The sequence below is a fragment of the Salvelinus sp. IW2-2015 genome, linkage group LG19 (genome assembly GCF_002910315.2).
Source record: "Salvelinus sp. IW2-2015 linkage group LG19, ASM291031v2, whole genome shotgun sequence".
NCBI classification, from domain to species: Eukaryota; Metazoa; Chordata; class Actinopteri; order Salmoniformes; family Salmonidae; genus Salvelinus; species Salvelinus sp. IW2-2015.
This window is the reverse complement of record NC_036859.1, coordinates 12,322,703-12,339,666: the sequence shown is the minus strand read 5'-3', so window position 1 is coordinate 12,339,666 and position 16,964 is coordinate 12,322,703. Positions and strand designations below refer to the sequence as shown.

At 39.8% G+C, this 16,964-nt stretch overlaps 1 protein-coding gene across 1 annotated transcript in view; it reads right to left on the bottom strand.

The window, feature by feature from the left end:
- Nucleotides 1-2,189: 2,189 nt before the first annotated feature.
- The window catches only part of LOC111979595 (corticotropin-releasing factor receptor 2), a 94,786-nt gene continuing 80,011 nt past the window's right edge, over nucleotides 2,190-16,964 (bottom strand). Inside the window, exons 4-12 of the mRNA XM_070448822.1 lie at nucleotides 16,030-16,136; nucleotides 15,495-15,612; nucleotides 15,234-15,387; nucleotides 10,663-10,723; nucleotides 9,681-9,753; nucleotides 9,436-9,521; nucleotides 4,718-4,853; nucleotides 3,133-3,174; nucleotides 2,190-2,422 (exon numbers count right to left, since the gene is read on the bottom strand). Of these exons, the coding sequence (XP_070304923.1) occupies nucleotides 2,282-2,422; nucleotides 3,133-3,174; nucleotides 4,718-4,853; nucleotides 9,436-9,521; nucleotides 9,681-9,753; nucleotides 10,663-10,723; nucleotides 15,234-15,387; nucleotides 15,495-15,612; nucleotides 16,030-16,136 (918 nt within the window). The 3' untranslated portion in view covers nucleotides 2,190-2,281. The remainder of the gene's footprint in view (nucleotides 2,423-3,132; nucleotides 3,175-4,717; nucleotides 4,854-9,435; nucleotides 9,522-9,680; nucleotides 9,754-10,662; nucleotides 10,724-15,233; nucleotides 15,388-15,494; nucleotides 15,613-16,029; nucleotides 16,137-16,964) is intronic.

Here is a 16,964-nt window from a genome sequence, read left to right as displayed (position 1 = left end):
TACCATATTATTTTCACAGTAATTACCGAATGATGAAGAGAAAAATAACTGACCTTCCAGAAGTACATCTTTCATTACAAGCAATTTTATAAAATATAATTGGCTGTTGTACAACATAAATGTGGTTTTAGTCCAATTTCAATGCCAGGAAAATGTGTAAAGCAATAAATAATTCTGACTTAGTCACTGAGCCGTACCTACGTTATTTAAAAAAACAGCAACTCTCAACAGATGTTATATAGTTTAATTTGAGCATCTTGCTTACTATATACTCCCAAAGAATAGTTTTTGTACTTTTACCCCTTTTTCTCCCCAATTGGTGGTTACAGTCTTGTCCAATCGCTGCAACTCCCCTACAGACTCAGGAAAGGCGAAGGTCGAGAGCCATGCATCCTCTGAAACATGACCCTGCCAAGCCGGACTGCTTCTTGACACACTGCTCGCTTAACCCGGAAGCCAGCTGCATCAATGAGTCGGAGGAAACATCATCCAGCTGGCGACCATTGTCAGCTTGCAGGCACCTGGCCTGCCACAAGGAGTCGCTAGAGCGCGATGGGACAAGGAAATCCCTGCGGGCAAACCCTCCACTAACCCGGACGACACTGGGCTAATTGTGTGCCGCCCCAATTGGCCCAGTGTCATCCGGGTTAGTGGGTGCCTGCAAGGTGACATTAGTCGCCAGCTGGATAATGTTTCCTCTGACTCACGGCCAGCTGTGACACAGTCAGGGACCGAACCCGGGGCTGTAGTGATGCCTCAAGCACTGCGATGCAGTGTCTTAGACCGCTGCGCCACTCGGGAGAGCTGTATACTCCCAAAGTAACTAAACTAGGATGTACATGGTTGCTTATAAACCTAAATAGATGTATACAATGCATTAAACAAATACCCCAGATCAGTGAGCTCAATACCCGTCTAATTGCATAATTTCTACAATTCCACATTTTAAGAACTTAATTCCCTCGGTGCATGGGTTCTACTGTTCTATTTTGCTGAATATAAAGGCCTTTTGTGTTATAATACAGGGGGGGCCTGGAGGGAGAGGGGGCTAACACCCATGCAGGTCAGACCGTCGGTCAGTCACTGGCACAGAGCTTGGCATGTTGACCTGAGCAAACATTAAGGAAGCCAAAGGAAGCTCTCACTTATCAGGCTCTATCTCTCTCTGGCTCCTGGACCCAACAGTTTAGTGCTGACACTGATTAAGTACGGCACATTGGGATTTGAAAGAGAGAAAATAACTATGTAAAAAGGATTTGATGTATGCACAATGTACTGTAACTTTAAATTACTCCTATTTCTCTTGACTTGGGACAGCTGTGGCATTGCGTGGACTGAAATCAGGGTCGGTTCAGTGTTTAAGTAAGTGTTATGTAAAAGTCTCAAAATCACAGTCCCATCTCCATTATTTACATAATAAGATAATGGATATAATCTGAACTCAAACCCAGTGAATGATAGCTTTGATCTATGATTACTCATCCAAATAAGAGCTGCCTTAGGGTTTTTTTATACAGAAGAGAGAAAAACACATCATTGACGATGTGCTGCTCAAAAGCATTTGAGAATGATTGGCAGGGAACAATCTTAAAATAAATTAGCCTGAAAACAATTATACAATTGAATAGCTCTTAGGGTGACATTTTGACAAGCAAAAAAGTGGTGCTGATGACAAACCAAACGATATCACTTTGAGTCTGCACGTTCCTTCTTTCCTTGGTGATTAACAGTATCATTTGATCTCTCTCTTTTCATCCCGTGTCTGCTCTGTTTATGCACATTCCTGCTTATCCCTGCACTCTCATAGACATGAAACAATTAAGGGTTATGGAAATACATGCTGCTACAAGTACAGTAGAGTACTGAGAGTGATTAGGGTCTCTTTTGACATTACCACTGCTTTTTTTGCCTCGTCAGGACTGGTCCTTGACAGGTCGACATTCCTGACCTATTCAAATCCAACCTGGTGTAATACAGTATGAAAACAGCTATTAATGCATTGCCAGTAAGACTTTGACTCTGCGATCACTTCACAATGTTCATTTGGAGAGGCGGCTTTGCCCATCTGTTCTGAATTTACTTCTTTGCCACACGTCCAAGGAGGTTGTGTTACAGTATTGTATTTCGGAAATCCTAATGGCCTCTTCATCAAAGCTCTCTATATCTGTCCTTATGCAGCTGGGGTAAGAAATAAAGGAAATAGACAACGTATGGAGAGGTGCTTCAAGACAAGTCTCTTCCCTAGAATAATGACATTTCCAAAGGTGACCTTTGGATTTGGTCAAACGGCTGTGGTCTGTTTTATACTATGGAAGCTGATCCTGGTGGGTGAGGTGGGGAGGGACATGGCACGTGCCACGCGCACTCTCAGGGCATGGTTGTCCTGCCAACGATGCCATCTTTTCCTGGCTGCTGAGCGCACCTGGAAGATGACAATGAAATATTGTATTAGTGGTGGGCAGCCAGTCTATCTGGTAGGACACACAATATCTAGAGCACAGGAAATCTCTTGAACTTGAATTAACATATTTTATTTAACCTTTATTTAACTAGGTAAGTCGGTTAATAAGAACAAAATCTTATTTACAATGACAGCCTACCCAGGCCAAACCCTCCCCTAACACGGACGACGCTGGGCCAATTGTGCGCCGCCATATGGGGCTCCCGATCAKGGCCGGCTGTGACAGTAGTGATGCCTCTAGCACTGCGATGCAGTGCCTTAGACCGCTACGCCACTCGGTCAACAAACAATCTTTACAAAATGGTACAGAACCATATACAGTGAATAGCTTCAAAAGTATCCACAGTAGACTTCAATCAGTGTCTTTTTTTCCCATGTGTATATATCAATGAAAGCTTCATAGATGCAGTTGAGAACAGCAGAAGCAGGAGGGAGCCACATTTTTCACAGKCCTTTTTATGGCACTTTGAATTTCAGCAATGATGGACCACTAAAGTAAGGGGGAAATTGGTCTAGAAAAATAGAGAGCATCTTCTTTAAAGTTTGTAAAAGAAAATAGCCTGCAGGATAATGATGGTAAAAGTAGGGTCTCAGGACTTTTTGTCCACAGCCTCTCATAACGGTCCGCCACATAGCGAAGCCCACGCGTGAAAAGACCATTGTTGACTAACCTCGCCATTAAGAAAGCAGTAGAACACTGACACAAAGAACCCCTGGAAAACAAGACAGAACAACGTTAGAATGTACAGAATGTAACTTCATATGTAAAATCTGTTTTCATAGATCTTTATTAATTCACTCAAATAATGATGTACAATAATCAATTCACTCAAATACGGGTGAAGTCACTCAAATAGGGATGTACAATATTGGACAATAATCACCTATTGGTCAGATATTTTATAGTGAGTCCAAGTAATCAGATGGCCACTCAAGGTGGGCTAGCAATAGGCTTTTTTTTTTAGAGTGAAAATGTGATTCATGTAATAAAAATGCCACTTTCTGCAAAGTGTTTACCAGTGGCGGTCAGTGATGTTTTTCGTTTTTCATGAGCATGGCCTTATTTCTATGAAAGCATATTGGATGACTGTCATTCATATCCATTTTTCCAGTTCAATGTAACAGTGATAGGTTTAGGCTACTACATAATAATAGTACTCTAATTTTCCTTATACCCATCATGAGGTTGCTATAACTAAGCCTATGAATGAACGTTTACAATGTACAGTAGGTGCACACAGGTTGAGAGACCACTTGAGGTGACAGATGATATACTGTAGGGTGTAATCATTAGTACAACAGTTGCAAATGAGAGTTTCAATTGGACAAATTCAGGTATGTTTATCCCTGTTTTGTTCCTTTTGCTTGCGCTTAAGAAAAGTTTTTCAACAGAATCGGCGGAATGAATACACACCTGATCACCCGTAAACACAATTCACTTTCATAGCAGCCACATTCTATTCCTTCTCGCATCTATGCTCTCTCCTCTCACCTTTTCCCTTCGCTTGTGGACTTCAACACACAACACATTAGGCTAAAAAAGCTTTCCAAGCCAAACTATATCATAACTGCTACACACAGTCTAAAGTAGTTGTCAACATATTAGCTAATGTAAAGTCAACATAGCATATAGAACTAACGCGTTAGTAAACACGCTACAATCATGCAGTAACATTACAGTGTACAGTCAGTAAACTGGTGTTTACAACATATTCCTTTCCCCAATGAGTAACTTGTATAGATATGGGGAAAAAAGCAATTGAATCAATCATTCACAAACGTATAAGAACAATTCAGCACTTCCCTTCACATTCAGGGCAGTCTGTATTTCACATTTCAACATAGCAATAATAGAAGTACTGATTCATGATGGAACAGCCTTTTAAGAATAGTCTAAAACTGACCCCTATTCTCTACACACCTTCACTGAGCACCATTAACACATACAGTACAGTCTCCCCACCCACTCAGCCTTGCATTGTGGAGCAAAGGTTTACACTGAGAATACTCAATGTGGACAAACTCACGCCCACATACATTCTCCTGACAGCTCAGAACACTTGATAGTAAAGCAACGGGGGACAGGTTTACAAAGCCTTACAATAGTACAACGGGTCCTTCTTCCACAGGCTATAAAACCTCAAATGAACAGCATATTAAAGCTCAAGAAAATTATAAAGATTTAAAAGGTTCAAGAGTTGTGTGTTCTTGGGAAGGAGCAACTTGGTAAAGAAAAAAAAGACTCCATGATCTTACCTGAAATGATTGTAGAAATGAATTGAAATAAATAAAAACTATTTGCGAGATGTCGTCCTCCCCGGGATTCACAAAAAACAGCATGTAGGTGATCCCCAGCAGAGGCAGTAGCACTAATGTCGCTTTTACTGCTTTTCTGTGAAGGAAATAACAGAAAAACAGCAGTACTCCAATTTAGTTACAAAAGTAATTGGTGAAAGTGGTTGCGTCTACAGGGAAGATGTGTAAATGTTTCAATGTACGTACACTACCGGGCCAAAGTTTTGGAACACCTACTCATTCCAAGGTTTTTCTTTATTTTTACTATTTTCAACATTGTAGAATAATAGTGAAGACATCAAAACTATGAAATTACACATATGGAATCACGTAGTAATGAAAAAAGTGTTAAACAAATCAAAATATATTTTATATTTGAGATTCTTCAGATAGCCATCCTTTGCYTTGATGACAGCTTTGCACACTCTTGGCATTCTCCCAACCAGCTTCATGAGGTTGTCACCTGGAATGCATTTCAATTAACAGGTGTGCCTTCTTAAAAGTTAATTTGTGGAATTTCTTTCCTTCTTAATGTGTTTGAGCCAATCAGTTGTGTTGTGACAAGGTAGGGGGGTATACAGAAGATAGCCCTATTTGGTAAAAGACCAAGTCCATATTATGGCAAGAACAGCTCAAATAAGCAAAGAGAAACACCAGTCCATCATCACTTTAAGACATGAAGGTCAGTCAATACAGAACATTTCAAGAACTTTGAAAGTTTCTTCAAGTGTAGTCGCAAAAACCATCAAGCGCTATGATGAAACTGGCTCTCACGAGGACCGCCACAGGAATGGAAGACCCAGAGTTACCTCTGCTGCAGAGGTTAAGTTCATTAGAGTTACCAGTCTCAGAAATTGCAGCTTAAATAAATGCTTCACAGAGTTCAAGTAAGAGACATATCAACATCAACTGTTCAGAGGAGACTGTGTGAATCAGGCCTTCATGGGTGAATTTCTGCAAAGAAACCACTACTAAAGGACACCAATAATAAGCAGATACTTGCTTGGGCCAAGAAACACGAACAATGGACATTCGTCTGGTGGAAAGTTCTCCTTTGGTCTGGAGTCTGTCACGCCCTGATCTGTTTCACCTGTCTTTGTGATTGTCTTCACCCACCTCCAGGTGTCACCCGTTTTCCCCATTAGTCCCTGGATATTTATTCCGGTGTTCCGTGTTTGTCTGTTGCCAGATTTTCTCGTCTTGTCAAGTCAACCAGCGGGTTTTTCCCTGCTCCTGCTTTTTCTTATCTCTCTTTTGCTAGTCCTCCTGGTTTTGACCCTTGCCTGCCTTGACTCTGAACCCACTGGTCTGACCATACTGCCTGCCCTGACCACGAGCCTGCCTGCCACTCTGTACCTCCTGGACTCTGACCTTGTTTATGATCTTTTGCCTGTCCATGACCATTCTCTTGCCTGCCCCTTGGATTATAATAAATATCAGAGATGCAAACCATCTGCCTCCCGTGTCTGCATCTGGGTCTCGCCCTGTGCCCTTACAGGAGTCGAAATTTGAGATTTTTGGTTCCAATCGCCGTGTCTTTGTGAGACGTGGGTGAACGGATGATCTCCGCATGTGTATTTCCCACCGTAAAGCATGGAAGAGGAGGTATTATGGTGTGGGGGTGCTTTGCTGGTGACACTGACAGTGATTTACTTAGAATTCAAGGCACACTTAAACAGCATTGCTACCACAGCATTTTTCAGCAATACGCCATCCCATCTGGTTTGGGCTTAGTGGTACTATCATTTGTTTTTCAACAAGACAATGACCCAACACCCCTCCAGGGGTATTTTACCAAGAAGGAGAGTGATGGAGTGCTGCATCAGATGACCTGGCCTCCAAAATCCCCAACCTCAACCAAACTGAGGTGGTTTGGAATGAGTCGGACCGCAGAGTGAAGGAAAAGCAGGCAACAAGTGCTCAGCATATGTGTGAACTCCTTCAAGACTGTTGGAAAAGCATTCCAGGTGAAGCTGGTTGAGAGAATGTCAAGAGTGTGCAAAGCTGTCATCAATGCAAAGGGTGGCTATTTGAAGAATCTCAAATATAAAATTGATTTGTTTAACACTTTTTTGGTTACTACATGATTCCATATGTGTGTTTTCATAGTTTGATGTCTTCACTATTATTCTACAATGTAGAAAATAGTAAAAATAAAGAAAATGATGAGTAGGATGAGAAGGTGTTCTAAGACTTTGGACCAGTAGTGTATGTCAATACAAAAAAGCACTCCAAGACCTAAAATGTATTTTTGGAGATTGTTTGCTACTTACCATTTCTCACAAAGGATGTTGATAAATGACCCCAAATAATGAATATCAGAGATACACATTCATAGCTAGTAAAGTTAGAACCCCATCCTATGAGACTACTTCCTCACTAGGCTCCTATCAGATCAACTAGGAGGGAGATGTACAATATTGGAAAATATCACCTATTGGTCAGATATTTTATAGTGAGTCCACATAATCAGATTGCCACTCAAGGAGTGCTAACAATAGGTATTTGTTTCAGAGTGAAAATGTGATTAATAAAATAAAAATGCAAATTTCTTAAAACTGGGCTTGACTCCAGCAGGTTGATGATAGAAAGGGGTCACGCCCTGACCTTAGAGAGCCTTTTTATGTCTCTAGTTGGTTTGGTCAGGGTGTGATTTGGGGTGGGCATTCTATGTTTTGTTTTCTATGTTTCTTTATTTCTATGTTTTGGTCGGGTATGGTTCTCAATCAGGGACAGCTGTCTATCGTTGTCTCTGATTGTGAATCATACTTAGGTAGCCCTTTTCCCCTCCTTTCAGGGTGGGTAGTTAACTTTGTTAGAGGCTTCATAGCCCTGTTAAGTTTCACGGTCGGTTTGTATTGTTTATTGTTTTGTTGGCGACATTCAAATAAAAATAAATATGTACGCTCACCACGCTGCACCTTGGTCTTCTTCCAGCATCGGCCGTGACAAAAGGGGTTTATTGCTTAGGGTTTTGTGGCCAAAACAAACATCTGACAATATAAGAGGTCCATTTGAGTATCAGGTTGAAAATGGAAAATCTCTCTGGGAGACAGTCTTTCATTCTTAATTTCCTCGAATTACCATGTGATTTTAGGTAATCTACCTAAGCAGTGAAGTAGTTGATGGCCCTGTTAACACATCAAATAGCACCTATTGTATGATATAAATCCACTGTTTGACTTTGAGTAGGGAACCCAATGTCAGCAATATCAGCATTGGAGTAACAGAGGCCTATTCTACAGGACAGAGGTCTGTAGACTTTGCTGGGAATTGAGATGCCCCCTTTTGAGTTTTCAAATAATCCACTAGGAATAAAAGCTTCAATGTGAATCGAGGACGATGAAAGTTGTTCCGGGAATAAGATGCGCAAGGCTATTCTCACTGCGCAACATCAGCAGATCATTTGTAAATAAAAAGAGGGGTTCTATTTCAAATAGAAATGATCATCATGGAAAATGGTGTGTGTATGTGTGTGTGTGTGTGTGTGTGTGTGTGTGTGTGTGTGTGTGTGTGTGTGTGTGGGGCCATATCTTTACAGGAATGTTATGTAATGATGCGTGCAAGTTGAGTACAGATTGAAGTGATTCACCCCTTATAAAGCAGCTGACCTTATTATCACTTCGTTGAGTAGGAGGGATTTGTTAAACAAATGACCCATTAATTGCTCCATAAACTGTGAATGTTGAGGGGAGGTTGTAATAACTGCAATAACTTTGGGTTGGCAGTCTCACATCACGATACAATGTATCAGACTAAGGACAAAGACCATGTTGTTTGAAATCTTATTGTGTCACCTTTATTAAAACGTTTGCGTATGAAGCAACCAAACAGTGAGCGGACGTTCCCTTATTCGCTATGAATTAGTGTAACTCTTAGCGAATCCTATAGTGTACGGCATTGGTTTGTCAGGTGTTTTTTTTTTCTTCCCCAGACTGTCTTCAAGGCACCAGCATCAGAGGGAATAACAAAATGTTAGGAAACCAGATACGGGTGTTCTGTGGTGATAACGTTCTTGGAAAGACCCGTGCCTCTCTCCCATTCAGTCACATAGCCTTTCTGCTGAAATGATAGGAAGAGATTGTTCCTCTCAGCAAAATGTCACTTCTGGGTGACTTTATATTTGCAACATTTTGGGACAGTCAAAATGTATTTAAGAATCCTCCTTTGGCATTAGTGTGGATTCCTTCTGAGGTCTAAATGAGATTGGTTTGAATAATTAACTCTAATAACTCCTCAAACTCGCTATAGAGAATCTCTTTGAGTTTCTACAGGGCAAAAAAAGCATCGGTTAAAACTCAATGGTTCAACGATAACGAACACTTCCACTTCCTCACTGAAAAACACTGCGGGAAGCAATGGAGGAAAAATGCAGAATATAATATTTTTTTATTTAACGTTTATTTAACTAGGCAAGTCAGTTAAGAACAAATTCTTATTTACAATGACGGCCTAACCCGGACAACGCTGGGTCAACTGCGCCGCCCTATGGGACTCAAACTGGAATCAAACTTGTGCGTCGCCCTATGGGACTCAAAGCCTGGAATCAAACTGAGAAGCAGTAACTTAGACCGCTGCGCCACTCGGGAGCCCCCCGAGTGAATATTAAATGGAGGTCAAGTAATCTTAATATGGCATGCGATATTTCAAATAACAACCCCACATGAGTAGTGACTCACCTGTACTGTATAGTTTCTGATGTGGTAGAAGCTCTCAACTTGGTCATAAGGATTCTTACTATGTTGAAGAGGAAAACGAAGTTTATCTAGCAGAGAACAGAGATGGAAAACTTTCATTAGGAGTTCATTATGTGGAACATGATGTTTTAGTAATGAAAAAATAACTAAAGGAAGTGAAATTTGCTGCAGTTGCATTACGGCAGCAAAGAAATAAAACAGTGAGAGACAATAGTCTTGTTACCTACCAAAAGCACAAGGATGACCGGCCCTTGATAAATGTAGTCAATATACTTTCCAGGTTCTTTCCCAAACCAGCATCTGTTGACACACATTAAAATAATGGCTTTTTGAAGTGTTGCATATAAAACAACATCATTTGTATCAATCTATATTCCATTATTAGCTAAACAATTTTGGAGCATTATCAAGACTTTCCAGAGTTTCCAAGTTAGAAATTGCTATAATTGAAATTAAATTGGAGCCTTGATAATAGTAGCATAAACATCACAGTCAAAACATATACAACATGACCTCTAACTATTGAACTGCAGTCTGACTTTATTCTATTAAAAAGGACAGCAATTGCATTTTCAAATAAACTGAGCTATCAATTGCCTTTTCATAACCTCTTTAGATTACATTAATGATCCTCTTGTAAATGCTACAGTGAATGCCCCTTTGACACCTACAATACAGTAAATTGCTGATTCACCTTGAATCCGTACTGGTAGTGGCTCCACAATACTAAAAGGATTCAAGTACTACACTGTACTACAAAGGGTATAAGACATCTTTCAAGGTTTATCTGTGACTAACACATTTACAATGGCATACATGTACAGGTGTAGGATCTTAATCTGATCACCCTGTWGCAGCAGAAATTCTGAACGTGTAGTTTTCATTTCCACTTTGAAATGTCAGACTTGATTTTCCCTTATGAAAATTGTATCAATCTGTACAGAAATGTCAATTAATTATAATCCACATAATAATTAACATTTATTGTTGCTAAAGGATCATTTTTCTGCTGTAGCAAACTGGCTCAAATTAAGATCCTACGTCTGTATAGGTTTCTTTGCAATCTATCAAAGGTCATTAACCTTCACCTTTGATGGACCCTCAGCTTTTAAAATGGTTAGTCAGATACAACAAAATACCTACAACACAAACAATTTATTAATGCTTGAGATTTCATTGTTGTTGTTTAAATTGAAATTGTGCACTTACTGTTCATTTTCATTATAAAGCTTCCCAATGGCCCAAGCAACAATAATAGGACATGGAATACCTGAAAGAAATACAAAAATGAATTGACATATTTGCCAATATTGTGAAAGTTGGTGCTAACCCTGCTCCAGAGCGATGTATCTTAGCCCAGGGATAAAGAGGCTGATAGCCCTGAGCTAAGTGCAGTAAAAACTAGGCTAATTAGAGTCAGACTGCTGCATTTAGAAGCTATTACAGAGATGAAAAAAGGGATCCATTGAGGCCAGTTGGATCCTTCCAGTTCTACTTTGATCTGGCTTAAGGACTTCTTATCTTGCTGGTCCCCAGTGTTGGACAGATAAAGTGAAATCTGTTCTACTTCCTACATTTCTTAATAAGTGATCATTAAGGATTTGAAGAAGCTGGGCACTGATGACATTGATAACTTTTATAACTGGCTGGAGCGGATCTACTAAATCAACGTGTTTTAAAAATGTTATTATGTGTTCATTATCTCCTTGAAGACCAACAGGTAAACTACATGACCCAATTAGTATTTAACTTAAACTAACCACCCTGACTACTCAAAACAACGTTTTTTAATATTTGTTAGTACAAAGGAAGTAACAAAATCCACCAAAGCAATTCCTCTCTGTGAAGGAGAAAATATTTAATTTGCTTTTTGTTTACTTAATTTACTGAATAAGAGGATGGCAGTAATCAGTTTCAAATTCACTTTAAAATGAACCTCTCGAGAACGAAAAAAAATACTATGATGCGAAAAGACTACATGAAACGCATGACAAGTCGATCTTTGCACCAACTGACCTAGACAACGCATAGTTACTATAATCAACAAAAAGAGAAGATAGTCTATGTTAAGGTTACCCACATGCCAGACATACTTATTAGAAATGATGATGCTCGAGAGTAAGAACCAAGTCCAGTCACTGTAATGTCTGAAATGATAGATCATACWTCAATGTTGTAAATAGGATTCCACTTCAAAGCTGAGACCTGCGCTTGAAAACCACTTGATCATCAGTGGAACTGTGATGGACTGAGTAAATTACCAAAGGGTGTACTCAAGGACATCCCTAAAACCAAAACATCAGGCTACAATATTAATTTGTAACAGATAGACATTGAGTGTACAAAACATTAAGAACACCTGCTCTTTCCTTGACATAGACTGACCAGGTGAATCCAGGTGAAAGATATGATCCCTTATCGATGTCACTTGTTAAATATATACTTCAATCGGTGTAGATGAAGGGGAGGAGACAGTTTAAAGAAGGATTTTGAAGCCTTGAGACAATTGAGACATGGATTGTGTATGTGTGCCATTCAGAGTGTGAATCGGCAAGACAAAAGATTTAAGTGCTTTATGGTTGTAGGTGCCAGGCACATCGGTTTATTTCAAGAACTGCAACGCTGATGGGTTTTTCCTGTGTGCATCAAGAATCGGCCACCACCCAAACAACATCCAGCCAACTTGACACAACTGTGGGAAGTATTGGAATCAACATGGTTCAACATCCCTGTGGAACACTTTCGACAACTTGTAGAGTCCATGCCCCGACGAATTGAGGTTATTCTGAGGGTAAACTCAATATTTGGAAGATGTTCTACATTGTGTAGATAGCACCAACTGACTGTGCAATGTTATTTACTTATACACAATAAAGACATCTTCTTGAAGCTACAAAATCAATTCCTTCTGTCATCCCACTGCTGACACCAATACATCCCACTGCTGAAATCTATGTACCTCCCACTTGTGAAACCAATGGACTGTAACAATTCCACATCCCCTCCACTACACACCTGAATTAACAAGTGTGAGTGAACAACCTTTGGTTAATTCCATTTTGAGGCCAAGATGAGATTTCTAATAACTATACTGGGTGTGTTACTATACTGTACTATATCCTATACCCTAATAACTATGCTGGGTGTGTTACTATACTGTACTATATCCTATGCCCCAATAACTATACTGGGTGTGTTACTATACTGTACTATATCCTATTACTCCTAATAAACTATTCTGGGGTTTTACTATACTGTACTATATCCTATGCCCCAATAACTATACTGGGGGTGTTTACTATACTGTACTATTCCTATACCCTAATAACTATACTGGGTGTGTTACTATACTGTACTATATCCCATGCCCAATAACTATACTGGGTTGTACTATACTGTACTATATCCTATACCCTAATAACTAACTGGGTGTTTACTATACTGCTACTATATCCTATACCCTAATAACTATTCTGGGTTTTACTATCTGTACTATATCCTATACCCTAATAACTATTCTGGTGTGTTACTATACTGACTACTAATCCTATGCCCCAATAAACTATACTGGGTGTGTTACTATACTGTACTATATCCTATACCCTAATAACTATACTGGGTGTTTTACTATACTGTACTATATCCTATACCCTAACGTACAATATGTTCAAAGGACTCACATAAATGCGACCTATTTACAGATCCATCCAGATCTATGTTTTATCCCATTGCATACATAGTCCTACATTACATGTTATATAAAGAAAATGTCAAAATGGCTCAGCAGTGAGCTGAGCTGAGCTGAATGACTGAAGCGTGCTCCAGTGCCGTTTCAGGAGCCTCTCCATTGTGGGAGTTGGTTTCTAACATGCAATGTGCTTTCACTACCACTTCAGCTCTAGGTGAGTGTGGATAATTATGTGGTGATGACTGGGGGCATCTGCTGCCTGTCCCATTAAGCTCTCGCTCAATCGCAGGCCTGAACTGATGTACAACCACCTCAAACTTCCGCGCACTCCAATAGCATTTTCTCTTTTCTTGAAATTAGACACTTCTGTTAATCTCACAAAATGCTTTGTGGGGAATGTTTTGCTAATATTTAGCTGCATTGTCTAAGCTTGTCTACTCAAGCATGTACTGTAGCATTCACGCTTTGTGATGTGGAGTGAATGAATAAAAACACTACACAAACTAGTGTAGATCACTCCATAGATCAACAACTTTCAGAAAACCCCTGAGTTATTAAGGGGCCAGTGTACAAAAAAATAACTACCACAGCTTTCTGCAGCGATATGCCATCCCATCTGGTTTTTGCTTTGTGGTACCATGCTTCTGTAAGGATTGACGCTGGTAGAGACGAGAAGCAGGTACAGGGAGTGAACATTTAATGGCAACAGACATGGAACAGGACAGCACAGCGTCTGGACATGAACACATAACGACATTAATGCAGACACAGGGAACAAACAGGGGAGCAGACAGTTATAGACGGGGCAATCAACAAAGGGAAGGAGTCCAGGTGAGTCCAATGAGCGCTGCCGTGCGTAATGATGATGTCAGGTGTGCGTAATGAAGGGCAGCCTGGCGCATTCGAGCGCCAGAGAGGGAGAGTGGGAGTATGCATGACAGCTTCACCATAGGGATAGTGCCAGGTTTCCTCCAGACGTGACACTTGGCATTCAGGCCAAATAGTTATATCTTGGTTTCTTCAGTCCAAAGAATCTTGTTTCTCATGGTCTGAGAGTCCTTTAGGTGCCTTTTGGCAAGCTCCAAGCGAGCTGTTATGCGCCTTTTACTGAGGAGTGGGTTCCGTCTGGCCACTGTACCATAAAGGCCAGATTGGTGGAGATTGTTGTCCTTCGGGAAGGTTCTCCCATCTACACAGAGGAACTCTGGGAGCTCTGTCAGAGTGACCATCAGGTTCTTGGTCACCTCCCTGACCAAGGCCGTTCTCTACCGATTGCTCAGTTTGGCCGGGCGACCAGTTATAGGAAGAGTCTTTGTGCTTTCAAACTTCTTCCATTTAAGAATGATGTTCTTGGGGACCTTCAATTCTGAAGTAATGTTTTGGTACCCTTCCCCAGATCTGTGCTTGGACACAAGCCTGTCTCGGAGCTCTACGGACAATTCCTTCGACCACATGGCTTGGTTTTTACTCTGACATGTACTTTCACCTGTGTGACCTTATATAGACAGGTGTGTGCCTTTCCAAATCATGTCCAATCAATTTAATTTACCATAGGTGGACTCCAATCAAGTTGTAGAAACAGCTCAAGGATGATCAATGGAAACCGGATGCACCTGAGCTCAATTTCGAGTCTCATAGCAAAGGGTCTGAATACGTATGTAAATAAGGTATTTCTGTTTTGTATTTTTAAGAAATGTGCAAACATTTATAAAAACCTGTTTTCGCTTTGTCATTATGGGGTATTGTGTGTAGATTGATGTGGATTTTTTTTATTTAATCAATTTTAGAATAAGACTAACATAACAAAATATATTTTTTTAACAGACTGTCATAATGGCTCATATATGATTGACAGATTGACAAAATAGGGAAAAAAACAGTTACCATTTCATGTTTCATATTTAGACAGTGTTAATGCTGCTGTGTGTATGGCTGCTATCTAGAGTTTTATGATTGATATTAAATCAAATCAAATTTTATTGGTCACATACACATATTTAGCAGATGTTATTGCGAGTGTAGTGAAATTCTTGTGTTCCTAGCTTGTGTTCCTATCAGTCATATGTCACAGTCTGACATGTACAGTACTTACACCAGCCAATGAACAAGAAGACCCATTTTTTTAGCTTGTCCGTAGAATAAGTCATCACAATGGCTGTGTGAAGGTAGCATCCTTCAACAAACATCCAGAAAAAATTGGTCACCACAAAATAGTTATATATCGTTGTTATAAGGCGACACCAAGGCTGTAGAAAGACATAAAAACAAAATGAGTTAGGTATTAGTGCAATGAAAAGCTTAACATTCATGTGAATTGTAAAAAAAAATCAAAATAATATGTAACGAATGTTACCTCATTGCTCTCATGTATATTGTGGTCAATCAGCTGAAGTAGGAACCACATAACATTCCTCAAAATGAAGGTTGTTATCAAGTTCCAGTGGATTATGTTTCGAAGGCATCTTATGCTCCTAGAAATATACAGAACATTAGAAATTTGAAAAAACAACAACAATGTTTTACATACCTAAAGTTACATAATTCCAATCAAAAACATATTCCTACAGTAGGCGACAACATTTTATTCTTGGGTACAATTTACTTGATCGATGATATATATTTGACCTTTTTTAGATGAACAAGCATCAAAACACAGTTTACATACAAAGACACCAAAAATAAATCTATAATCTAGATTCAATATATGATTAGTGAAGGTTTTGAGATATACTCAACATACTTGTGTTTTCAACTGAGAGGGACCTCTTCATTTTACATTAAATGTGTTAATGGAGGGCAATCCTGCAGTTCAAATAAATGTCGCTCATTGTTTTGTAAGAGGTCACATGTATCAAATTAATTTAGAAGGGTACTATTGCTGTACTTGCCTTAAGCATAAGAAGAGAACGAAGGCCACGACAAGAGCTCCCACAGAAATACAGTGCCCTAGGTAGTTGATGATCAGAGCAACCTTATAGTGCATTGGGTATTTCCTCTGAGGAGAGAATATCACAAGTTCTACTTCAAAATCTCGAAAGACACAAAATGCTTAACACAAAATTATACAGGTAACTGCACCTTGGTATAGATTCTACAAGTGTCTGAGACTCTATTGGAGGGATGCAACACCGTACTTCCACAAGAAATTCCATAATTCTGTGTTTTGTTGATGGTGGTGGAAAACGCTGTCTCAGGCACTGGGTTGAGATCTGGTGACTGAGATGGCCATGGCATATGGTTTACATCGTTTTTATGCTCATCAAACCATTCAGTGACCACTCATGCCCTGTGGATGGGGGCATTGTCATCCTATGGGGGCATAGACATGGTAGCCAAAATAATGCCCAAAGTAATTGCCTGCCCAGCATTTTTATACATGACCCAAAGCATGATGGGTTGTTAATTGCATGATTAATTTAGGAACCACACCTGTGTGGAAGCACCAGCTTTCAATGTACTTTATATACCTAATTTACTTGGGTTTCCATTATTTTGGCAGTTACCTGTACACACGTTGACAGAGACATGCATTTGCAATGCAGAATTCACCTTCAAAAGATATCAATAAAACTAAACATGGAAATGTGGAACATTCTGATAAATTACTTACTTTAGCTGACTGGATTAGTAACAATGAACAAACATTACAAAAAGCTAGGATTTTATTTGTTTCCAATTTTCTTGTGAATTTCAGAAATCAGAGCTTTGTATGTTGAGCTAATATTTGAAGTAGCTGCTTTTGAAACATAAAAAGAGAGTAGCTGCTAATGTCATTAACCGATTTGGAGGAGGGGGGGGGGGGGGGGGGGGGGGGGGGGGGGGG